Below are 26991 nucleotides of genomic sequence, written 5' to 3'. Positions count from 1 at the left end.
GTTTGTCTGTCTGTCTTCTGTCTATATGTCCCTATATAACTACGTATCTCTGTCTGTCTATCTGTCCCTATATATCTATCTATGTCTGTCTGTCTATCTATCTGTCCCTATCTGTCTATTTCTGTCTGTCTTTCTGTCTTTCCCTATCTATCTGTCTGCCTGTCTGTCTTTCTGTCTATCTATCTATCTATCTATCTATCTATCTATCTATCTATCTATCTATCTATCTATCTATCTATCTATCTATCTATCTGTCTGTCTGTCTATCTGTCTGTCTGTCTGTCTGTCTGTCTGTCTGTCCCTATCTATCTATATCTGTATGTCTGTCTATCTGTCCCTATCTATCTAAATCTGTCTGTCTGTTTGTCTGTCTGTCTATATGTCCCTATATAACTATCTCTGTCTATCTATCTGTCCCTATATATCTATCTATGTCTGTCTATCTGTCTGTCTATATGTCTCTATCTATCTATCTATCTATCTATCTATCTATCTATCTATCTATCTATCTATCTATCTATCTATCTATCTATCTATCTATCTCTGCAGTATGTCTTTCTGTCTGTCTGTCTGTCTATCTATCGGTCTGTCTGTTTGTACCTATCTATCTATCTATCTCTGTCTGTCTTTCTGTCTGTCTGTCTTTATGAGCATCTGTCCGTATCTATATCTGTATGTCTGTCTATCTGTCCCTATCTGTCTATATCTGTCTGTCTGTTTGTCTGTCTGTCTTTCTGTCTATATGTCCCCATATAACTATCTATGTATGTCTATCTGTCCCTATATATCTATCTATGTCTTTTTGTCTGTCTGTCTGTCTGTCTGTCTATCTATCGGTCTGTCTGTTTGTACCTATCTATCTATATCTGTCTGTCTTTATGAGCATCTGTCCGTATCTATATCTGTATGTCTGTCTATCTGTCCCTATCTGTCTATATCTGTCTGTCTGTTTGTCTGTCTGTCTTTCTGTGTATATGTCCCCATATAACTATCTATGTATGTCTATCTGTCCATATATATCTATCTATGTCTGTCTGTCTGTCTATCTGTCCCTATCTATCTATATCTGTCTGTATTTCTTTCTGTCTGTCTGTTTATTTATATATGTCTGTCTGTCTGTCTATCTGTATATTTGTCTTTATCTATATCTGTCTGTCTGTCTTTCTGTTTGTCTGTCTGTCTATCTGTCTGTCTATATGTCTCTATATAACTATCTCTGTCTGTCTATCTGTCTGTCTATCTGTCCTTATCTATCTATCTATCTATCTATCTATCTATCTATCTATCTATCTATCTATCTATCTATCTATCTATCTATCTATCTATCTATCTATCTATCTATCTATCTATCTGTCTGTCTGTATTTCTGTCTATATCTGTCTGTCTGTCTGTCTGTCTATCAGTGTTGTACATAGGCCTGTACAAAAAATTACTTTCCACTCTAAACTACAGTGCTTAAAGTTTTTTTTTCCTCAGTTGTTGTCCTCTAGTGTTGTATTATCAAAATTCATTATAATTCAGGGGTTGGAGCAATTCACATGATTTTTCATGGATGGATGTTTGTCCTTTTAACAATGGGATTACTTCATTGTTTTAGCCTACATTTGTGATAAACTCACATCACACGAGCCAGTCTCCATCTCTATGTAAAACTACAACTGTCATAAACGCATGAACACAAGTCAACATGATCTTATGTTCCCGTTATAATTATAACTTGTAATAAGGATTTACGATTTTGTTCCACATATTATTTGAATGTGCTGCCACACAGATTCTGAAAAATCCTTTATGCGTTCTAGACAAACTTGTGCAGGTAAGTTATCTACCGTTTTGACAGGACTTGAGTCACAACGTATTCTTTGTTAACGGTTTCTGTCATTTGATTCGTTTATGTCTCTTACATTGTCAGTGAACATCACAATATCATTCTTTCTGTCTACCTGTCTTTCCCTATCTTTCTGTCTGTCTGTCTTTCCCTATCTATCTATCTGTCTGTCTGTATATCTATCTATCTATCTATCTATCTATCTATCTATCTATCTATCTATCTATCTATCTATCTATCTATCTATCTATCTATCTATCTATCTATCTATCTATCTATCTATCTATCTATGTCTGTCTAACTATATATGTCTGTCTGTTTGTCTTTCTGTCTATATGTCCCTATATATCATCTCTGTCTGTCTATCTGTCTGTCTGTCCCTATATATCTATCTATGTCTGTATATCTATCTATCTATCTATCTATCTATCTATCTATCTATCTATCTATCTATCTATCTATCTATCTATCTATCTATCTATCTATCTATCTATCTATCTATCTATCTATCTATGTCTGTCTATCTGTCCCTATCTATCTATATATGTCTGTCTGTTTGTCTTTCTGTCTATATGTCCCTATATATCTATCTCTGTCTGTCTATCTGTCTGTCTATCTGTCCCTATATATCTATCTATGTCTGTCTGTCTGTCTATCTACCTATCTATCTATCTATCTATCTATCTGTATGTCTTTCTGTCTGTCTGTCTATCTATCGGTCTGTCTATCTGTACCTATCTATCTATATCTGTCTGTCCTTCTGTCTGTCTGTCTGTCTGCCAGCCTGCCTGCCTACCTGTCAATATCTGTCTGTCTGTCTCCTGTCTCCCTGTCTGTCTGTCTGTCTGTCTGTCTGTCTGTCTGTCTGTCTGTCTGTCTGTCTGTCTGTCTATCTATCTATCTATCTATCTATCTATCTATCTATCTATCTATCTATCTATCTATCTATCTATCTATGTGTCCCTATCTATCTATAATCTTTCTGTCTGTTTGTCTGTCTGTCTTCTGTCTATATGTCCCTATATAACTACGTATCTCTGTCTGTCTATCTGTCCCTATATATCTATCTATGTCTGTCTGTCTATCTATCTGTCCCTATCTGTCTATTTCTGTCTGTCTTTCTGTCTTTCCCTATCTATCTGTCTGTCTGTCTGTCTGTCTATATGTCTCTATCTATCTATCTATCTATCTATCTATCTATCTATCTATCTATCTATCTATCTATCTATCTATCTATCTATCTATCTATCTATCTATCTATCTATCTATCTATATCTGCAGTATGTCTTTCTGTCTGTCTGTCTGTCTATCTATCGGTCTGTCTGTTTGTACCTATCTATCTATATCTGTCTGTCTTTCTGTCTGTCTGTCTTTATGAGCATCTGTCCGTATCTATATCTGTATGTCTGTCTATCTGTCCCTATCTGTCTATATCTGTCTGTCTGTTTGTCTGTCTGTCTTTCTGTCTATATGTCCCCATATAACTATCTATGTGTGTCTATCTGTCCATATATATCTATCTATGTCTGTCTGTCTGTCTATTTGTCCCTATCTATCTATATCTGTCTGTATTTATTTCTGTCTGTCTATCTATATATGTCTGTCTGTCTATCTGTATATTTGTCTCTATCTATATCTGTCTGTCTGTCTATCTATCTGTCTGTCTTTCTGTTTGTCTGTCTGTCTATATGTCCCTATATAACTATCTCTGTCTGTCTATCTGTCTGTCTATCTGTCTGTCTGTCTGTCTATCTATCTATCTATCTATCTATCTATCTATCTATCTATCTATCTATCTATCTATCTATCTATCTATCTATCTATCTATCTATGTCTGTCTGTATTTCTGTCTATCTATCTGTCTGTCTATCTGTCCCTATCTGTCTATATCTGTCTGTCTGTCTGTCTGTCTATCAGTGTTGTACATAGGCCTGTACAAAAAATTACTTTCCACTCTAAACTACAGTGCCTTCTTACCAATTGTTTAAAGGTTTTTTTTTAATGGGATTACTTCATTGTTTTAGCCTACACTTGTGATAAACTCACATCACACGAGCCAGTCTCCATCTCTATGTAAAACTACAACTGTCATAAATGCATGAACACAAGTCAACATGATCTTATGTTCCCATTATAATTATAACTTGTAATAAGGATTTACGATTTTGTTCCACATATTATTTGAATGTGCTGCCACACAGATTCTGAAAAATCCTTTATGCCTTCTAGACAAACTTGTGCAGGTAAGTTATCTACCGTTTTGACAGGACTTGAGTCACAACGTATTCTTTGTTAACGGTTTCTGTCATTTGATTCGTTTATGTCTCTTACATTGTCAGTGAACATCACAATATCATTCTTTCTGTCTACCTGGCTTTCCCTATCTTTCTGTCTGTCTGTCTTTCCCTATCTATCTGTCTGTCTGTCTGTCTGTCTGTCTGTCTGTCTGTCTGTCTATCTATCTATCTATCTATCTGTATTTGTCTAACTACATAAACAATTTCTATCTATCTATCTATCTATCTATCTATCTATCTATCTATCTATCTATCTATCTATCTATCTATGTATCTGTATGTCTTTCTGTCTGTCTGTCTGTCTGTCTGTCTATCTATCGGTCTGTCTATCTTTACCTATCTATCTATATCTGTCTGTCTTTCTGTCCTTCTGTCTGTCTGTCTGTCTGTCTGTCTGCCAGCCTGCCTGCCTGCCTGTCACTATCTGTCTGTCTGTCTGTCTGTCTGTCTGTCTGTCTGTCTGTCTGTCTGTCTATCTATGTGTCCCTATCTATCTATAATCTGTCTGTCTGTTTGTCTGTCTGTCTGTCTGTCTGTCTGTCTGTCTGTCTGTCTGTCTGTCTGTCTATCTATCTATCTATCTATCTGTCTGTCTGTCTGTCCCTGTCTATCTGTCTTCCTGTCTGTCTGACTGTCTGTCTGTCTGTCTGTCTGTCTGTCTGTCTATCTATCTATCTATCTATCTATCTATCTATCTATCTATCTATCTATCTATCTATCTATCTATGTGTCCCTATCTATCTATAATCTTTCTGTCTGTTTGTCTGTCTGTCTTCTGTCTATATGTCCCTATATAACTACGTATCTCTGTCTGTCTATCTGTCCCTATATATCTATCTATGTCTGTCTGTCTATCTATCTGTCCCTATCTGTCTATTTCTGTCTGTCTTTCTGTCTTTCCCTATCTATCTGTCTGTCTGTCTGTCTGTCTATATGTATCTATCTATCTATCTATCTATCTATCTATCTATCTATCTATCTATCTATCTATCTATCTATCTATCTATCTATCTATATCTGCAGTATGTCTTTCTGTCTGTCTGTCTGTCTATCTATCGGTCTGTCTGTTTGTACCTATCTATCTATATCTGTCTGTCTTTCTGTCTGTCTGTCTTTATGAGCATCTGTCCGTATCTATATCTGTATGTCTGTCTATCTGTCCCTATCTGTCTATATCTGTCTGTCTTTCTGTCTATATGTCCCCATATAACTATCTATGTATGTCTATCTGTCCCTATATATCTATCTATGTCTGTCTGTCTGTCTATCTGTCCCTATCTATCTATATCTGTCTGTATTTCTTTCTGTCTGTCTATCTATATATGTCTGTCTGTCTGTCTATCTGTATATCTGTCTCTATCTATATCTGTCTGTCTGTCTATCTATCTGTCTGTCTTTCTGTTTGTCTGTCTGTCTATATGTCCCTATATAACTATCTCTGTCTGTCTATCTGTCTGTCTGTCTATCTATCTATCTATCTATCTATCTATCTATCTATCTATCTATGTCTGTCTGTATTTCTGTCTATCTATCTGTCTGTCTATCTGTCCCTATCTGTCTATATCTGTCTGTCTGTCTATCTGTCTATCAGTGTTGTACATAGGCCTGTACAAAAAATTACTTTCCACTCTAAACTACAGTGCCTTCTTACCAATTGTTTAAAGGTTTTTTTTAATGGGATTACTTAATTGTTTTAGCCTACATTTGTGATAAACTCACATCACACGAGCCAGTCTCCATCTCTATGTAAAACTACAACTGTCATAAACGCATGAACACAAGTCAACATGATCTTATGTTCCCGTTATAATTATAACTTGTAATAAGGATTTACGATTTTGTTCCACATATTATTTGAATGTGCTGCCACACAGATTCTGAAAAATACTTTATGCGTTCTAGACAAACTTGTGCAGGTAAGTTCTCTACCGTTTTGAGAGGACTTGAGTCACAACGTATTGTTTGTTAACGGTTTCTGTCATTTGATTCGTTTATGTCTCTTACATTGTCAGTGAACATCACAATATCATTCTTACAGTACGACTTTAATCATGTATTATGCACCACCGACCAAATGGAGAGTTGATTCCTCAAACTCTGATATTCTCCCTCGCTATACCACGTCTACAGAGGTTATAACGAGTTATTTTGCGTTATAATAGATTTGTGAGTACACATAACATGTTTTGAGTGGCACACACACTCTCTGAACAACAGCAGGAAGATTTGAGAGTGGATGTCCAGTTTTGAGTGAAAGCAAAAGAAATCCATGAGCAAGCACAGAGATTCGTGCTCACGCAACTGGTACATGGCATACATACATGTGATCTCATGCCATAAAAGGGTAGAACGCCCTCTCCTCAGAGTCAGAATGCACCCAATGCACGAGTCCAAGTCAAAGTCTGAGTCATTAGTGTTCAAGTCCAAGATGAGTCGTTAATATTTCAACTCGAGTCAGACTCGAGTCCAAGTCCTGTACTCGATTACTACAACACTGGCATTATGAACTAACATGAATTAACAATGAATTTGTAATAACTAACATTAACAAAGATTAAAAACATGATGTAAAAATATATTGTTCATTTTTTGTTCATGATACCTAATGCTTTAACTAATGTTAACGAATGGAACCTTATTGCAAAGTGTTACCAAAATAAAAGATCAATTAAATCCAAATAGGATTAATAAAAGTAAAGTAATTTGCAATCTTTGCCCTCTTGCACCTTCTATGCAATGGTGTTTAACATATGTAATAAAGAAATGTGTATTATTATTGATATTAAACTCAGTGAAATCAACCTATGAATACAGTATTTAATATGTACCTCAAAGGTTTCGTAACATTTGTCCATGTCTCAAGTTGTTCAATAGTTTGATATTGTACATATCTGAGTGCCTATCCTAATTTATGAAAAAGTATGGCTGCTAGTACCACATTTACATATGAACACCTATGAATACTAATGAAACCATGTAGCACACACACACACACACACACACACACACATACACAGAATACATCATGGGTAGAGAGGTGAGACAGAAAGATGAAAGATGAGGATTGAATGAAACGTTCTTACCTTCCTCAATCATTGAGTGATAATATTTTAGCTTGCCATAAGTCCCCAGCTCTACAATATCACACACAGAGACAAGGGTAAGGCAACACACACCAGCACATGAATACAAGTGCACAAAAGCACGCACGCACAAAACATACACACATACGCATCTCTCTCTAAGCTAATCTCACCAGCATAAGTGCACAAAAACTGGAAAAAGACAAAAGCATGAAAAATTAGGCCTTACTCTGAGGTATATTTCCATTCTAATGGAGAAGGAAAAGCCCAACCCTCATGTAATTCCCAACCCATATGACTTTCTTTCATGGAACACTAAAAGAGAAATTCAGCTGCTCTTGACAGGGGTCGTCAAGTAAAAAAAAAGCACACGTTTTTCTGCGTTCCGGATCAGTTGCGCCCAGTCTACCAAGTTAGCTTTCAAAGTATCAACCTACTAATTTGACCCTGAGCAAATGTGAACGCATTCAACACATGCGCTCTACGACTGCTTTGAGATACAGGTACAGTCAACGGCAGAAGCATGTGCTGATGATGCATACAGACAAGGAATGTCCATGTTTCGTGAAAATCTGGATACAGTCTGAAAACATGGACAGTTTGTGCAGACTGTGCAGATGACGAAATATGCTTCACACATACTGTGCGGATACAGGAGCGATTAGGAACGCAGAAAACTAAAGTATATTTTGGCCTTAACATAAAGCCTGATCTCATGAAAAATATGTGACTGTGGCGACATTTTTGCGAAATGACATTGCTTTGTTCATTACAAGTATCGCAGAAGTTCCGAAGTGAAATGCCCACTGAGTGGCGCTAAAAGTTAGGTTAACACTTTATCGAGATTAAAATCAAACAAACAAAACTGACCTCCCTACCCTTAACCTATTCTGGTGGTCAAAAGTTTCGAATAATGTACAGATTTTGCGGTTTCTGAAGGAAATTGGTACTTTAATTCACCAAAGTGGCATTCAACTGATCACAAAGCATAGTCAGGACATTGCTGATGTAAAAAACAGTGCCATCTCTATTTGAATATACAATGCTTGAAACTGCTAAAAAATCTTAAGATTTTGTACAAATGTGTACACTACAGTCTTCAAAGACAAAGGACAACTGGCTCTAACAAGGATAGAAAGAGATGTGGAAGGTCAGATGTACAACTAAACGAGGATAAATAAATCAGTCTCTAGTTTGAGAAATAGACACCTCACATGTCCTCAGCTGACAGCTTCATTGAATTCTACCTGCTCAACACCAGTTCCCATTCTGTCACTCACTCGACGTTGTGTCGATTGTAGTGACACAATGGTCTCTTCTGAGAGCCTCGCGTACCTCTGAACTTGAGAAAAGGCCAATGTCAAATTGGCAGGCAGAATTTGCATATTCCGCCCCAGACATCTGGGTATAAAGGGGAGCGGGCGAGCGTCTGTAAGCCGAGCCGAGCGGTTGTGTGATCAGCGTGCTGTGTGTAGCAACTGCTTCACCCACCTCTGAAAGAGAGCTTTCTATAGGATCTGATGGCGCATTCCAGCGGCTTTCTCCCCTCTTTTCAGGACGGTCTTTTTAGTTCCTGGATGTGGCCAGTATCTCTCCAGATCTGATGGTCATAGACAATGCTTGGGTAGCGTTCACACCGAGGCAGCATTTGTGGATGGTTCATGTTCTTACTGCAAGGACATGTCCATGGCAACGTTGCGGTTGTCGCCTGTTCCCATACGGGTACTGGAAACCTAAGAGCGGTATGTGACACCTTTTATTGGGGACGTTGGGGAGGGTTACGTGCAGTCAGTCATCACTGACTGCAAAAGCCTGGACAGGCCACCTCCGCCTTACATGCCATGGCTCTCCTGCAGGTACACCAAGCCAGGGCACTCAAAGATCTGCACCAGGGCAGTCCCGATCCCGACGTGCTGCAGGAACTGCGCTCTGCCACCGACCTCGCTCTCAGAGCTACGAAGGTCACATTGCAAGCACTCAGGCGGACAATGGCCACCCTCGTGGTCTAGGAACGCCACCTGTCGCTGAAATTGTTCGAGATGCGTGATGTTGACAAAGCCCACTTTCTCAAACCCCCGTCTCCCAGTTCGGTCTCATCGGTGACACCGTTGACGAATTTGCCCAGCAGTTTTAAAACAGACGAGGCCATCTCTCACATCATGCTGCACCATGGCAGCACAGGCAGTCCCCTGTCCGCTCGCCATGGGAATCCCCCTGCGAAGAAACCAACACCAGCTCCTCCTCAACCTGGGCCCAGCTCTCAGTCGCAGTGTCGAGCTCCCCGCAGGTGGCGTACGCCCCCTATTCTAGGGCCCATAAGACCCCTAAACGCTCCAGGAATCCAGATGTTTGCTCCAGAGCTGGTAGAAAGACCACTCCATTCCCCCGGTGGAGGGCCGGGAGGAGAATCCTCAGTTCTCCCTTTTTCTTTCACCGCACCCCCTTTGGACATACCATGTGTTTATCACCCCTTCCTGCCATGATACGTTCAACCCTTGGACAGACCTCTGTTTTCTGCAGACAGGAGTCCCCCTACAGCAGGTGTCCAGACGTGTCGTGGTCACCACAGACGGTGCAGATTGATCTCTTTGCCTCCCAAGAAAACTCCCACTGCCCACTCTGGTACTCCATAACGGAAGCCCCTCTCGGCACAGATGCGCTGGCACACAGCTGGCCCCGGGGGCTACGCAAGTACGCATTTTCCCCAGTGAGACTTCTTGCACTGGCCCTGTGCAAGGTCAGGGATGTCGAGGAACAGGTTACCTTGGAGGCTCCTTATTGGCCCACCCGGACCTGGTTCTCAGCCCTCACGCTCCTCGTGACAGCACCTCCCTAGCAAATTACCCTGAGAAAGGACCTTCTTTCTCAGGGACGGGACACCCTCTGGCGCCCGTGCCAGACCTCTGGAATCTCCACATCTGGCCCCTGGATGGGAAGCAGAAGACTTAAGCGGTCTACCATCCGCAGTCGCAGACACGATCAACCAAGCCAGAGCTCCCTCTACCAGGCAGATTGGCATCTGGTGGACGCCCTCAAGTGGCTCTGTTCGCAAATTGGTGTTGCTTCCAGATCTGAAGACTTGCAGAGATGCGCAGTTTGGTCAGTGCTTTCATTCCTGCAGGAGAGGTTGGAGAGGAGGCTGTCCTCCTCCACCTTGAAGGTGTATGTCGCTGTTATCATAGCCCAGCACAATGCAGTAGATGGCAAGTCCCTTGGTAAGCACGACTTGATTATTAGGTTCCTTAGAGATCCCTGGAGGTTGAACCCTTCCTGGCCAAACCTGTTGCCCTCCTGGGATCTCTCAGTGGTCCTTCCAGGCCTTCAGAGACCCCCCTTTGAGCTGCTTGTTTCAGTTGAGCTCAAAGCCCTCTCCTTGAAGACGTCGCCACTGATCACGTTTGCTTCCATCAAGAGGGTCGGGGACCTTCAAGTGTTCTCTGTCAGTGACACTTGCCTGGAGTTCGGTCCGGCAGATGCTCACGTCATCCTAAGACCATGACCGGCTATGTGCCCAAGGTTCCTACGACCCCCTTCAGGGACCACGTCGTGAACCTGCAAGCGCTGCCCCGGGAGGAGGCAGACCAAGCCTCTTGTGTCAGGTGCATGCTTTACGTATCTACATGGACCGCACACAGGGCTTTAGATGCTCTGAGCAGCACTTTGTCTGCTTTGGTGGATGGCGGAAAGGGAACGCTGTCTCCAAACAAAGGTTAGCTCATTGGGTTGTTGATGCTACTTCCCTAGCCTATCACACCCAGGCTGTGCCGCCCCCCCCCTTGCGGGTTCGAGCACACTCTACGAGAAGTGTGGGATCCTCGTGGGCACTGGCCCATGGCAACTCCTTAGCAGAAATCTGCAGAGCAGCGGGCTGGGCAACACCCAACAACTTTGCTAGGTTCTTCAACCTCAGGGTTGAGTCGGTCTCGTCCTGTGTTTTGTCAGGTCCGAGCCGGTAGAACACTGTAATACGGAACAATCGACCGGGTGTTCCACTTGGACCTTGCGCCCTTCACCAAGCTGATCCAGTGTGCCTTCTTTCCCAGGTTAGCCAGTAAGCTCTCTCTTCCTGGATGCTCTTCCTCCCTAGCCCTCTGGCCGCAGATTCAGCGGAGGAATTCGTCACCAGACCCCAGACCCAACATGAGTCGAGTGCTCCATGTTGGGCTTAGGCTCCACAAGCATAGTTCTCACTTCAGGCAACTCCCTGTGATGAATTTTCCACGGTACGCTCACCCTGCTGGCAGGACCCGCCTCTCCCTAGGGCAGTCCTCGCTGTCCCCCGGTCGGCATGTCTGTAGCAACTCCTCCCTTGTCAGGCAGGATCTACCACTGCGCCATGTCCACAGGTGGCTTGACAACCCCTGTGTGTGTTAGCTACAAGTTACCTCCCCCCAGTCTGGGCAGGTCGTGGTCTCCGCAGGGCCTTTTCCCCCTGAAAGAATAGGAACGGGAAAGGATGCCTTCCCCGGCACATCTATAGCGTTAAGATAGCCCCAGCCGATTTAACTCTATGACGAGAAACATAGAGAGAGAAAAGGCCGCGGCTGGCTCCCATCCAAGTCATGTCGCCTGTTCCCATACGGGTACTGGAAACCTAAGAGCGGTATATGACACCTTTTATTGGGGACGTTGGGGAGGGTTATGTGCAGCCAACCCAGCTGCTTCTAGCACACAACAGCTTGCTTGCGTCTGGCTCAGCAGTCACGTAACATGGGTTAGGGCAAGGCGTTTTGAAGCGGAACCCCTTGTGTCACTACAATCAACACAATGTCGAGTGAGTGACAGAAGGGAAATGTCATGGTTACTGTTGTAACCTCCATTCCCCAATGGAAAGAATGAGATGTTGTGTTCAACTTGCCACGTCACTATCCCTACCACTGTAATGCGCTGTAACATTACTCTCGGCTCCTCAGTGAAAACCTGTCTGACAGACGTTCGCCCGCTCCCCTTTATTCCCTTATGTCCGGAGGCGGGACATGCAAATTCTGTCTGCCAATTTGATATTGGCCTTTTCTCAAGTTCAGAGGTATGTGAGGCTCTCAGAAGAGACCCCTTGTGTCACAATAATCGACACAGCGTCTCGTTCCTTCCATCGGGGAATGGAGGTTACAACAGTAAAGAGAAGATCAGGGGTGCAGGCCTTATGGGAAGAATTGTAAAGAGAAAGCCACTTTTGAAACAGAAAAAAACTCAAATAAAAGGTTAGAGTGGGCAAAGAATCACAGACATTGGACAACAGATAATTGGAAAAGAGTGTTATGGATCTTTACACCATTGAGCTTTTGTGGGATCAGCTAGACTGTAAGGTGCATGAGAAGTGCTCAACAAGACAGTCACATCTATGGCAAGTGCAACAGGAAGTGTGGGGTGAAAGGTCACCTGAGTATCTGGATAAACTGACTGCTAGAATGTCATGGATCAGCAAAACTGTCATTGCTGCATATGGAGGATTTTTTGATGAGAACTCTATGAAGTAGTTTAAGAAGTTCTGAATATTATGTTCAAATTGTAAGAGTATTTTTCACGTTATTGTCCTGACTATACAGTGTGATCAGTTGAATGCCACTTGATCATACTCAAAAAAGCATGAAAGCTTAGTTCATTATGTAATGCAAACTTCAAAATGTATCACTTTTAATCGTAAAAATTATTTGATCTCATAAAATTATATTGTTTGAGAATCAGCTCAAACAGTAACTGTTTATGAACTGATAATCTGCCGTTTAACTCATGGTTTGTGTGAAAGTGATTAAAAGTCACTGTTTAAAAGTTTATTTTACAAGGAAACTGTCTCGACTCACACTTGAGCTTCTATTTGTCTGCACAGAAACAGGATAAGTGGGCTGCCTATGAAAAAAGTAGCTTTTACCAGCTAGAATAACAATAGTGTTGATATTTTATTTAATAGTAAAATATTTGTATATTGTATATGCAGAAATGCACTTGAGATTTGAGAACTGCAGGGGAGGGAAGATCTGCAGTGAAAAACTTTGGAAATTGTCTTTTCTTCTCACAAAGCTACTTTAATGGTAATTTTAATGGGGCTTTTTTGCTCTTTTTTTTTGTGTAATTGGCCACAATGCCAAGTTAAACTATTCTGATAACTTCTACTTTTCTCTGCTGATTACGAAAGCGTGACATTTGAACTTTAGTTTGTTTATGGTCTGAATATCTGGGATCTGAATTTGGGAGATTTGTATTTGAATTTTGAATTTCATCTTAATCTGAAAATTATGTTTCCAGTTTCTCACCCACACCTATCATATTGCTTCTGAAGACATGGATTTACCAACTGGAGATGTATGGATTACATTCATTCTGACTTTATTTGCATTTTAGAGCTTCAAAGTCTTGGACCCTGTTGACTTCTACAGAGATATTCTTCTAAAAATCTTCATTTGTGTTCTGCTGAAGAAAGAAAGTCATACCCATCTGGGATGGCACGAGGGTGAGTAAATGATGAGACAATTTTCATTTTCGTGTGAACTGTTTTTAAATGCTCTATGAGTCCTAAAATGTATATATAATGAGACCTGATATGATACTGCTGTGCCTCCATGTTAAGCGATGAGACCAGCGACCTTACAGAATGACCTCTGCAGCTTTTGGAGACTCATCCCAGCGGCATAAAGCTTTTAACATTGATTCAGCCGGGAAAGGGTGTGGAAGATTGTGAGTGCATGTATGTGTGCTCGTGTTTCAAAATAAAGGTCGCACTCAATAACCAGACGGTTATTGGCATTTGTGATTTTTTTGTGCATGTTTGTAATCAATCAGTCGGAAGGAATGTATGGCATATGACAGTGTCTTTATGAATGTGTGTGTGAAGGTTTGAGGGAGTGGACAGCTAACTCCAAAAATAGAGAAACTGTTGGGCTGGCATGCTGTTGAGTGCAATAATCAATACAGACTGCCGCGCAGAGGTCAGACACAGTAAAAAAATAAATACAAGCATGCACACACACGCATGGACAAAATCACTGCGTATTATGTTTGAAATGTCTCTGAGAAGCGTGAACGGTAACTGAGAGCTGTGGCATGGTGTGATCTGTAAGTATGTTTGTGTGTAATGTGAAGGATAAATTACGTGCACATGTGGAAAAACAGGCAGCGTTCATTAATCATGTGTTCAACATCAATTAATGAACTTATGCAATTAATCAATCCATGCGAGAGTGTTGCATGTGTCACTGTCAGTTTCTGTTGATTCACTCTCAGCTGTATGAAAGCTACTTCAAAACTGTAGTTTGCCAAGCTACAAACTGTTCATACTTTAAAGCAATGTTTATTATAAACAGTTTTATTAGAGCCCATTTTTGTGTCCCCATCATGTCGTATTCATTACTTCAGGTCCCTTTCACTCTAATTAGTCAAAAAAACAACAACTAGGTCTGTCAATTGATACATTTTTTTATTGAATTAATTACATAAGATGCTGATTATTTAAAAATTAAATTAATTAAAAATATTAATCACAATTAATCTTATATCTTATATACCTTAATCTTATCTATACTGTATATTTGATGAAATTAATAATAGTGTTACCACAGAAATATGGTGTTAATATAAAAACCATATTCAATTTTGTGGTTACTCTGACTTTACTACAAAATACCATGTTGATACTATGCTTACTATAGTAAAACCATGTAAGGGAAGATTAGGGTTAGGTTTAGGGATGGGGTTGGTTTACTGTGCCTTAAAACACAATAAAAATGCTGCAGTGCCTATGTGTGTTAGTATTCAACTAAAATGAAAGGTTTGTAGACAAACTTTATGTTGGTTTGAGAAAGCCAGTCTGAAAGTTAAAAAATTTGTAAAACGTTGTACACATATTTCTAAGCTTGAAGTTAGTATAAAGTTTAAGGATAGATAGATGTCATATTTTTTTGCATGTTTTAGCACTTAGCTAGGTGTTGCTAACATGTTTAATCATGTTGCTTGCATGTTTCTAGTATGTTTTAGTATTTCGCTAAATGTTGCTAGCATGTGTTAGCATGTTGCTAGCATGTTTCTAGTATGTATTAACATTTAGCTAAGTGTTGCTTGCATGGTTTAGCACATTTCTAGCATGTGTTAGCATGTTGCTAGCATGTTTTAGCACTTAAAATGGCATTGTTAGCATAGATATCTATACCTTATTAGTAGCTGTTTATATGAACCACGATAGGTGAGCATGTCCAACATGTTGGACAGGTCAAGAGCCATCAACACATGAATGTAAATTGATATGCAAAAGTCTATTGTCTTTTCCAGCCAATTCAGATTATCTAATTTTCCATAAACATTTGGCAATATTTTAGATTATATAAAAAGTCCTGACTTTACTTTTTTTACTCATAGCAAACTGCAAAAAAAGTCCTCTAAAAACTAATATATCATGGCAAACATACTGAAAATTAACACCCAGACAGTCAATTCATGATGAACTGTTTCCACACAAAATAAGTTTATAAAGCAGTCTGAGCTCTTTCTCCATTCACTTACATTCAAACAGCTCTCCATTTTGACCGTTCAAAGATGGCACCATGGTTGATGTATCCAAACCAACCAAATGAGGCACCTACGCATGTATATATTGTTTTTAGCACGTTTTAGCAGTTTGCAAGCTGTTGCTAGCATGTTTTATCATTTAACTAGGCATTGCTAGCATGTTTTTAGTATGTTGCTATAATGTTTTAGCACTTAGCTATGTGTTGTTAGCATGTTTTAGCCCTTAGCTAGACATTGCTAGCATGTACCTAGGTGTTGTTAGTATGTTTTGCTAGTATATCTATTACAGATTTTGTACATGAAGCTAAAAAGCTTTTCCAGTAAGTATAGTCAGACATTTTTAAATGGGAAGTTGGGCCTGTTCTGAAGTCTGCTACGGGAATACCATAATTCCGATCCATTAGAAAAGTCACAGCAACCCGAGTCAGAACAGGTAGAAAGGCAGAGTTTGGAGAATGTAGTTTGAAAGTTCTAGGAGGAGATAGGGTCTGAAAGAGTCAAAGAAGAATAATAATAAGTTGAAATTGAATATCAGTTTGTTGGCTTTCTCATGCCAGCATAATTAGGGGAGCAAATAGCATCTACCACTATTTGTAACAGGGTTGGGGTGCAAATAATATTTGTCACTATTTGCACTGGGGTGTAAATAGCATCTACATTTATTTGCATAGCACCTGTCATCTTATTTGTATCATCTTCGTTATCACTGGGGAAATCGAAATACCCTTCATCAATGAACATTTTCATTTACATTTAATTAGTGGCCTAAAAATAGTGCAGAATTTTAAATAGTTCTTATTTATTACATTATAATTACATAAACTTTTGTTTATGGGTCCTTTTGAGATCTGATAACACCGCTATTAAGCAGCAAGAGTCAAGCTATTAAATATACATTAGTTAGCTACCTTACAAGCTACTGAGGAAAAGTAGCTTATTACACTGAAGCTATATTAGTGGAGCTATTAAATAATGAAGCAATTAAATAAAATAATTATATATATAATCAGAGAAATATTTATCTGGCACAAAAGCAATGAGGATTTCAATCAGGGTGACAACATTATACTTGAACAGATTAATTTACACTATATACAATTAATAAAACTAGAAAAAAATTGCGGAAACATAGTAATTAAACAAAGTGACAAAAATGACATAAAATGTATTGCACGGACATCTACATAGGGCCACAGATGAATCAGTGAATCATTTAATGAATCAGCTTGTTCACATGGTTCCATTAATTCAGCAGTTCAAGGTCACTAAATTGAATTAGGCAACCCAATGCTAAATATGAGAGAAAGGAAAGTATATGAGTGCATTTCAATATTAAGATCAAATGGCCACAATACTGCATGTGCAAACAATGTGATATAAAAACAGTTAAATAGTGTTTTAACATGTCACACTGTAAATCGCTGGAAAAAGTAGCTTGTTGGTCATATGCTTAACCCAACTAAACTGATATGGGCACATATGGGCATATTCTGTAACATGAAATAATGTTAAAGCCTCACTAAGTGTTGTAAAATTGGACTAGCCGGAATGAACAGCTAATGGAACGCAACAGGAGGGCTCTGGAAGTAATGATCCCATTCATTTTCCCCACAGAGAAATTTTAGTGACAACATACGATTGACTAAAGGAAGCACTGCTATCTTTAATATTTCATATGAAATGCATCAATAACCAGTTTAATGTAGAAATTATCAATATAAATGACTTATTAGGCTTACGCTTTGTGCATATTGAATTTTAGAGAATAAAATATAAAATATCACTTATTACACTTAAATATTGCACTGTTCGTTCAAGGAACATAATGCACTTTTTCTACATGAATATGTCCAACGAAGTTAGTGGATGCCCAGCCCATCAAGTGCTATTGAAGCCGAATTTTTATGGGAGTTTATGGCAGATACCTGTCCAATTAGATTTCATTGGAAGAACAAATGCTCTAAACAGGTTCTTTTTCATCTCGCCCAGACGTTGTGCTTCTCTTGGAGTCAATTAGAGATTCATGAGCGATATTGCATTGCATCTGCATATTATTGTCTATTGGGCATTGGGCTTTCAATGTATTTTTGTCCCACCTGGAGGCATGGCTTGATGATTGGTCGGGTTCTTAAATGGATGGGACTTCGCAACAAATGGCCAATAACTGAAACTGTGTACCAGTTTGACCGCATAGGAAATGTAAAAGCACTGCTGTCGAGCACAGAGTGATTGGTACCAAATGGCGGCTCGGACATAAACGTGCAGTTATTTGCTGTCTGACTTAACATTTATTTCAGCTTTTATAGTCTGATATTTATAATTGTTTTGAGTTGAATTAAATGTTTTGTTAAAGGGGCCATGTCATGAGGAATACATTTTTCCTTGATATTTTGACATATAAGAGGTCTTTCTACTATAAAAACATACTGTAAAACTCTAAATGAATCGCAAAGCAAAAATTTCTCATTCTCAACTTCTGTGACTTCCCTACATAATTATAGGGCTAATTAATTCATTTCCACCTCTACAGCTCAAAAATTCAACACCTACTTAAATCATCACACCCTTGGCCCCACCCAATGGTGCTTCAGTTCGTAACCTGAGAGAGAAGGACAGACAACGCCTACTGTGGCCTTGCTATTTGCTATAAATACCAAAGGGAACCCATATGGACAATTTTAAATTACTTTTTGTTTTTAACATGCACAGACAAACATATTTGACTGCTTTACACGTGCCGCTTTTAAAAGATGCAGTGTCAAGTTACAACTCTGTAGAGGGGAAGTCATTCACAGCTGCTGCCTCTTGCTGTTTTGAGCATGAACAAGTCATGGACATGCTCTTTCGCCTATCTGCACTATTTTTAATTGTTGGTGTATGCAAACATGCACTAGATGGACATCTTTGACCATCTTGATGCGTTTCCGGTGGTGGGCATTTCAGTGCAGGATGATACTGGAAACTGTATGTGTGTGCGTCTAGTTCACACCATGCTTTGGACTATGTATGTGCATCATGTGGATGTGTCTTCAGAATATTTCAGCATGGATTGCATGTGAAAAGTCATAAAACATTTCAAGCTTTGCAAAGTTGTTATTGCAGGATGAGGCAGTTAAAAACACTTACACAAAACAGTAAGTAAACAGTTCCATACACCAGGGGCGTCCGTTGATGCGACGGACTGAGACTGTATACTGTACACTGGGCACTTCGACTCAAACTTTATAATCTGTTTATTTGTGTTGTTAACTGTAGTAGTGCCAGTGTGTGCACCACAAAATTGAACGGGACATCTGTTTACTGTCGGTGCAACAAAACGCGACACACCGCAATGGATGCTTCTATGGAAGACAGCATCATTGATTATAATGGCACATTTTTGCCGACTTGACTCTCGTGTCCGGTGTAGATAGAGTGTGAGTGTTAACAGTTGTGCTTGAGATGAACAGTTTAATATATTTAGATGCAATGTGTTGGATGTACGTTATGTGTAAACCCTGAAATTTTGTTTTATAATGTTGTGGCGCTTGTTCATTCTCTTCAGATTAAGTTTCAAAAATTGATGAATTTGAGGGGCTGCACGATGTTAGCCAATCAGAACAGTGAGTGTTTCAGACAGAGGGCCAGAGAGGGTCAAAAAATTATCATATATTACTAAATTATGACTGTTTTAATGAAAAACAAAAATTACAAACATTATCAGTTGACCTAAGGGACCTAAAAAATTGCATTTCATGACCCCTTTAAGAAACGTGAGCAAATTTTGGGAGCCACATTGACACTTTTGAAAAGCACCAGTCGCAAAACCTTTCAACCAACCATAAGCTCTGTGGTTGTTAAGTGATGGTATATGCTTCTCCAGAAGCCACAAGTCAGCATGTAAGTAATAATAAAAATAAAAAGTAGCCAAATCCTCATAATCCTTAAACCAGATATACCCATTGTGACACTGAAGCTCAACAGTGACCTCCCATAAAGCATTGAAAATGGTGTTATAAAGCTGGTCGGTTTCATTGAAGGCTTATATGTCTATATCAAATAATTTTCTTGTAATGTCTATGGAGAAAATTAATCCGCAGCAATGTTACTGAAAAAGTGGGCGGTCACTGTTGTGCTCTATAATGACTACTGATTAAATCAAAGCTTTTGGCCCAAAATATTGCTTTAAATCCAAACAATGTCTAGGGCTAGCCAATGTTATCTGTTGCTGGGTTTTTATGAACAGTTTAAAAATAGATCTTGTGTTGTGTTAGGGAGTTAGATGGGTTATATGGGGTGGGGCTGTAGCAGATACACACAATGAAAAGTGACACAACACAAATGGAAACTTTAGCGAAACAAACAGTATCCAGTATCCATCCTGAATACCGAGAGGAAATGTGAATAAACAGCAAAACAGACGGGCGAGCAGGACACAAGTTTCAGTTTTTGGTGTATGTGTGTTGGGGGGAGTGGGGGTGCGGGGGGTTGACATAGAGGAGGTGGGGGTGCTGTTGACTGTGATGACAATGAGATTTAAAGAATAACTCACCAGAGTCAGCAAATTCTGAGAAAACAGTAGACAGAGAGACAGAGAGAAAGAGAGATGATAAAGAACAAGCAGGAAAATACAGTTTAGCTCTAGTGCAAAGCTAAATGAATAGAACGATGAGATGTGCCGTTAATGTCGAAATACCCATAAAATTGTGTGCAGAGTTAAAACCTATAAACTGTGGGGCGACTTCCTTAAACACTTGTGCTAGTTTTGAGTGCGGTACTTCAACACAACTAACTAACCACCCACAATCATTTTTACCAGGTAATTAATGTATCAAGAATGTATGCAATTTATTACAAAGAAAAACATTTAACTATAAATGCAACGTTTAATGTGTGTGTTCGTGTATTTCACGTCTTTTATTTTGAAAGTTTATTTCCCATTTCCTGTCATGTGTCCCTAGTCATGTGATGTCCTGTTTTCCCTCCATGTTCATGTGTCTTGTTTTCATTGGTTCATTGTCTTGTTATGCTGTTATCAGTTCTGTTTGTTCATTGGTTATCTTTGTCATGTGTTCTCCCATGTCCATGTATTTAAACCATAGACTGTAAAAAAAAAGATGGACGACGCCCCTTCAATCTTTTCCATTGGTGAGAACTGAACAGTGTCCCGATATGGCGCTGACATCTTGGGACTTGAGTCTGCGCAGTTGCGATTTCGGGACCAGACCTGCGCAGTAGTGAGCAGGAAGTAAAGCCGCGAAATAAAGGCCCCGCCCTCACTCTCGCTGAATCAATCGCTAGCACACGCCCCTGCACTTTTGACTTTTGACTTATGATGGTGTGAAATAATTAATTATAGAAATTTAGATATTACATTTAAAGCTCCAATCTCCTCAGTCCTCCGAAGATCCTGAAAAAAGTCAGTCGGTGCTTCAGTGACTACTTCGCTCAGAGCTGTCAATCACAGCTGTCAATCATGATGTCACAGCACCGTTTTTATAGCATCAAATAACTAAAAACAAACTTATTTTGAAAACAAACACTTGAAATGACATCAACGTGATAGTTTCTGTCATTTACTGTCATTTCTATCTTTGGAAAAAAGATATGTGAAGTGTAATTTAATTGTTTAGTTGGTCTCACGTCCCGTTGAATAACATGGGGAGGCGGGGTTCATGACCTATACTAGGACCAGTCACCGGGGGGCGATTGAGACATTTTGGCTTCACTTTTGAGGGCTTGTGCGGCAAGCTTGATTTAAACCCTCATTGTCTTTTGTTAGGTATTACAGGTGAAACTCGAAAAATTAGAATATCGTGCAAAAGTTCATTAATTTCAGTAATTCAACTTAAAAGGTGAAACTAATATATTATATAGACTCATTACAAGCAAAGTAAGATATTTCAAGCCTTTATTTGATATAATTTTGATGATTATGGCTTACAGCTTATGAAAACCCCAAATTCAGAAGCTCAGAAAATTAGAATATTTTTTATTGATTTCATGTAAAAGGATTTTAAATACAGAAATCTGAAAAGTATAATCATGCATATGTACTCAGTACTTGGTTTGGGCCCCTTTTGCATTAATTACTGCCTCAATGCGGCGTGGCATGGATGCTATCAGCCTGTGGCACTGCTGAGGTGTTATGGAAGACCAAGATGCTTCAATAGCGGCCTTCAGCTCTTCTGCATTGTTTGATCTCATGTCTCTCATCTTTCTCTTGGCAATGCCCCATAGATTCTCTATGGGGTTCAGGTCAGGCGAGTTTGCTGGCCAATCAAGCACAGTAATACCATGGTCATTGAACCAGGTTTTGGTACTTTTGGCAGTGTGGGCAGGTGCCAAGTCCTGCTGGAAAATGAAGTCAGCATCTCCATAAAGCTTGTCTGCTGAAGGAAGCATGAAGTGCTCTAAAATGTCCCGGTAGACGGCTGCGTTGACTCTGGACTTAATAAAGCACAGTGGACCAACACCAGCCGATGACATGGCTCCCCAAACCAACACAGACTGTGGAAACTTCACACTGGACTTCAAGCATCTTGGATTGTGTGCCTCTCCATTCTTCCTCCAGACTCTGGGACCTTGGTTTCCAAATGAGATGCAAAATTTGCTCTCATCAGAAAAGAGGACTTTGGACCACTGAGCAACAGACCAGTTCTTTTTTTCTTTAGCCCAGGTAAGACGTTTGACATTTGAAGCCCATGTCCAGGACCCGTCTGTGTGTGGTGGCTCTTGATGCAGTAACTCCAGCCTCAGTCCACTCCTTGTGAAGCTCCCCCACACATTTGAATGGCCTTTTCCTGACAATCCTCTCCAGGCTACGGTCATCCCTGCTGCTTGTGCACCTTTTTCTTTCCACTTTCCACTTTTCCATTCCACTTAACTTTCTATTAATGTGCTTTGATACAGCACTTTGAGAACATCCAACTTCTTTTGCAATTACCTTTTGAGGCTTTCCCTCCTTGTGGAGGGTGTCAATGATGGTTTTCTGCACAACTGTCAGGTCAGCAGTCTTCCCCATGATTGTGAATTCAACTGAACCAGACTGAGAGACCATTTAAAGGCTCAGGAACCCTTTGCAGGTGTTTTGGATTAATTAGCTGATTAGAGTGTGACACTTTGAGCCTACAATACTGAACCTTTTCACAATATTCTAATTTTCTGAGATTCTGAATTTGGGGTTTTCATAAGCTGTAAGCCATAATCATCAAAATTATATCAAATAAAGGCTTGAAATATCTTACTTTGCTTGTAATGAGTCTATATAATATATTAGTTTAACCTTTTAAGTTGAATTACTGAAATTAATGAACTTTTGCACGATATTCTAATTTTTCGAGTTTCACCTGTAGATGTTTGTAACTTTGTGTCATGTCAAGTCAAGTTAATGTCTAGTTAAGATTATGTTAAGTCAAGGTTATAATCAAGTTCATGTTTATGCTTATGTTTCATGTTTAAGAATACTATTTTGGATATACTGTATCTGTAATGCCAGTAATGCACTTTATGTTATAAATTTAATTAATAGCTAGTAACTGTAAACTGACTACAATAATTTGAATTGTATAACGCAATTTTGTGCAAAGAAGTGTATCAAATGGAATTGAAAAAATAATAACTTCCTGTTGCTCAACTGATACAGCATGGCGCAAGCAAAGTAAAGGTCATGGGTTTGATTACCAAGCTAGTCGCTTTGGATAGAAGTGTCTGCTAAATGCAATATGTCCTACCCCAAATGTAATGTTTTCAGTTAGCGACAAGTCTGCCGAATGAAAGTCTTGTAGTGTGGTCTTTGATGATTTGTAATAGTAATTGATGCACCCTGTCAGCGTTTAGTCGTGTAGTGTGCGCACCAACATGACGTTAAACGCAAAAGGGAAAATTCATAAACATTTGTGCCATTTTAGCGGATGGTATTTCTATGCAAAAACCTGCTTTTTATTCACTAACCACCTACAATATAGTTTAAGCAGGCGCAACCAGCGCTAAAATTGCACTGCATCTTGAGTATTTAAATTGAGTCATTCCTTTCGGTGAAAAAACCTTTTTATGTGAATTAGTCTTGGATCACAGAAGTCAGTGATGCTGTTCAGTCCTGCCAAAGTGTGTCAGATAATGGTGGACTACTGCTTCATACACTATATAGTGCTCAGAATCGCTTTATTACAGCTCCTTAGTGGGCTGTTGGTGCTGTAGTCTGATCTGCTAATTCTTAGTGAATCAGGCGCTAAACCAGCGCATACAGCATAATTTATGTATCACATGAAAAAGGAAATGGTGTAAAATGAAAACATATTCTGAATAAATAAACAATACATAGTCGCGCAGTATAGTCACGGTCCCACCCTCTTCCGCATCCTAAATGGGTTAATCTTAGGAAAACATATCCTAAGGCCTCGTGTATAAAAGTTGACCAGCATTTAATCCCAAAAACGTGCAAACACACAAAAGACGTGATGACACATGCACGCCCCCTAATCAGGCTAATCAAGCCCACGAGAGGGATAACGGAGGCCAGAGGTGGCAGTTCAAGAGAGAGAGAGAGAAAGACAGAGAGAGAGAGAGAGAGAGAGAGAGCTACAGGCAGCTGTCTTGTATGCATTTGTGTTGTATGTCTTTTGCTTTTAAGATAATCATTAAATTATTATTATTTATATGGTCAAGCCAGTTCTTGCCTCCTAAAGGCATGTTTCTGATAATATGTCTTGAATATAATTGCAATATTCTCAAATTATGCAAATTATACACCTGAAGATACTTGCAAAAAATGAATTACAATAAATTAGGCTTCAGGAACATAAAGAATTTCTTTTGCTACATTATTTTCATGACAATTAAGCACTATATATATATATATATATATATATATATATATATATATATATATATATATATATATATATATAAAACTGTAATGCAAAAAAGCTCATTCACATTACTGTAATTATGTAGTGAAAATCATCCAGTACAGTCTTTTACAAAATTAAAGACATAAAATATCACCATTAAATTTGATACTGTACAAATATACAAACATTTATGCATTCATGCAGTACATTCAAATTTTACATTTTATCAGTGCATGCATTTCCCAGGAATCAAACCCATGACATTTACATTACACACACACACACACATATATATGAGTAAACAGTGTGTAGATAGGACATGTATTAATTGTCATGAAAAAAATATCACAAAGCAAAAATAGCTTCATTTTCTCTATGTAACTTTGTATTTCTTATTTGTTTTTTCTTTACTTTTGATTTTAGGGGGAAATATGTCTCAAACATTTCACTTGTATGCTTAAAAAAACCCATAAATTAAACATGGTTTGTACATTTTATGCGGAAACATTTACAATGACATTTATTACAGATTAATCGATTGATCAATAAAGCAAATAATGTTTTGTCTTAAGAATGTGTCTTTTTTTTTAAAGGTTAAGGTTAGGGTTTGGGTCAGTCTATAGTTATTATAATTACAATCCAAGTCTATGGTATGTCAATTAGATAACTAAGTGAGTGTGTGTGCGTGTGTGGCTGTGCGTGTGTGTGGCTGTGCGTGTGTGTGTGCATGCGTGTGTGTGCATGTGCCTGTGTGTGTGTGTGTGTGTGGGTGTGCATGCATGTGTGTGCATGTGCCTGTGCGCGCGTGTGTGTGTGTGTGTGGTTGTGCATGTGTGTGCGTGCATGTGCGTGTGAGTGTGTGCATGTTAGTGAGTGTGTGCGTGTGTGCGTGTTAGTCTGTGTGTGCATGTGTGCGTGTGTGTGTTACCTTCACTTAGAGGATCAAGTGTGTGGATCATCAACTGAAAAATGCTATTTCTCATCAGGCTGTTGTGCAAGGAGGCGGAGCTTCCTCCTCTCTGCAGCCGGGGCTTGGCCTGTCATAGGAGCAAAAACATGTCAGTCAAAACCCTCTGGCCAATAACAGCAGAATTCAGAGCTCGGAGTGACAGAACGGTTGTCATAGAGACGGGACGAGATTACGGTTGACTGATTCTGAACAAGGCTGGATGTCCTAGCATTTCAGGGGTCAGAGGTAAGGGGCGGGAGCTGGCAGTTAGGGTCTCAATAAGAGTTAGCGTGTGTGTGTGTGTGTGTGTGTGTGAGCGTGTATTTATCACTTTGTGGGGACCAAATGTCCCCATAAGGATAGTAAAACCCGAAATTTTTGACCTTGTGGGGACATTTTGTCAGTCCCCATGAGGAAAACAGCTTATAAATCATACTAAATTATGTTTTTTGAAAATGTAAAAATGCAGAAAGTTTTCTGTGAGGGTTAGGTTTAGGGGTAAGGTTAGGTTTAGGGGATAGAATATAAAGTTTGTACAGTATAAAAACCATTATGTCTATGGAAAGTCCCCATAAAACATGGAAACACAACGTGTGTGTGTGTGTGTGTGTGTGTGTGTGTGTGTGTGTTTGTATGTATGTGTGTGTGTGTGTTTGCATATGTGTGTGTGTGTTTGTATATATGTGTGTGTGTGTGTGTGTGTGTGTGTGTGTGTCTGTCTGTCTGTCTATCTATTATGTGCCATGTTTTTTTGGACATGAACACGTAAATATGGTCTCTTTATAACCATTTGTCTGTCCATCTGCCCACTTTTCTTAAGCTAAATTTGTATGTCTCTCATGTTCATATTTTCCATTAATGAGATCAGGTGTCAAAGGGTTACATTTTCTACCACCCACATGGCATCATGCTTTATAACTAATACAAATAGATGGACCAATGGCCATACATACAGACAATACTTACCGAGAGTTTGCTGTCATCCTCCACTCCGCCAGGGCTCAACTTCACAGTCGAGAGATGAACAGAACACAGAGAAAGAGGGAGAGACAACAGTACAATGATGTGAGACAAGACCAGACATCAGACTCCATATAGACAGTACACATAAACAACACATCAACTGCCATTAAAGAAACCTACATACTAGAGCACGGTATTCATGGTGCTGTAGGTGAATAATAACATGAAGAAAATTCTGAAATGTGCAACCAGTGGACATATTCCTGTCCCATAAGGCCATAGGAGATGAGGAGCTGCCAGGTACACAAAGTTGAAAAATAAAAATGGTGGAGATCTGTGAGCTAGGCACTTACCGTAAGTAAAGTGTAAGAGCTTAAGAGAAGAACGTTCTTCATCAAATTCAGATTGTATTGAGGCACAACCCTAAACTTTGATCTCATTTTGACATCTCACAGAGTGTGAATCTGGACCATTGACCTTGCAGAGTATATACTTCTATCTTGGACCTCATTGAGTGTGCAATTTGACCTCGCTAAGTGTGTAT

At 39.4% G+C, this 26991-nt stretch overlaps 1 protein-coding gene across 2 annotated transcripts in view; it reads right to left on the bottom strand.

Moving 5' to 3' along the window:
- LOC127655847 (sodium/potassium/calcium exchanger 2-like) overlaps positions 1-26991 on the bottom strand; it is a 116574-nt gene that overhangs the window by 43345 nt on the left and 46238 nt on the right. The window contains exons 3-6 of one of the 2 annotated variants that reach the window (XM_052143865.1): positions 26451-26489; positions 25464-25572; positions 20236-20250; positions 7209-7259 (exon numbers count right to left, since the gene is read on the bottom strand). In XM_052143865.1, the coding sequence (XP_051999825.1) occupies positions 7209-7259; positions 20236-20250; positions 25464-25572; positions 26451-26489 (214 nt within the window). The remainder of the gene's footprint in view (positions 1-7208; positions 7260-20235; positions 20251-25463; positions 25573-26450; positions 26490-26991) is intronic. The other variant, XM_052143873.1, reaches the window with a different exon arrangement.

This window comes from Xyrauchen texanus, chromosome 2, assembly GCF_025860055.1.
Source record: "Xyrauchen texanus isolate HMW12.3.18 chromosome 2, RBS_HiC_50CHRs, whole genome shotgun sequence".
Taxonomy (NCBI): Eukaryota; Metazoa; Chordata; class Actinopteri; order Cypriniformes; family Catostomidae; genus Xyrauchen; species Xyrauchen texanus.
Note: the sequence above shows the minus strand (reverse complement) of the source record. Positions and strands in the feature narration are given on the sequence as shown.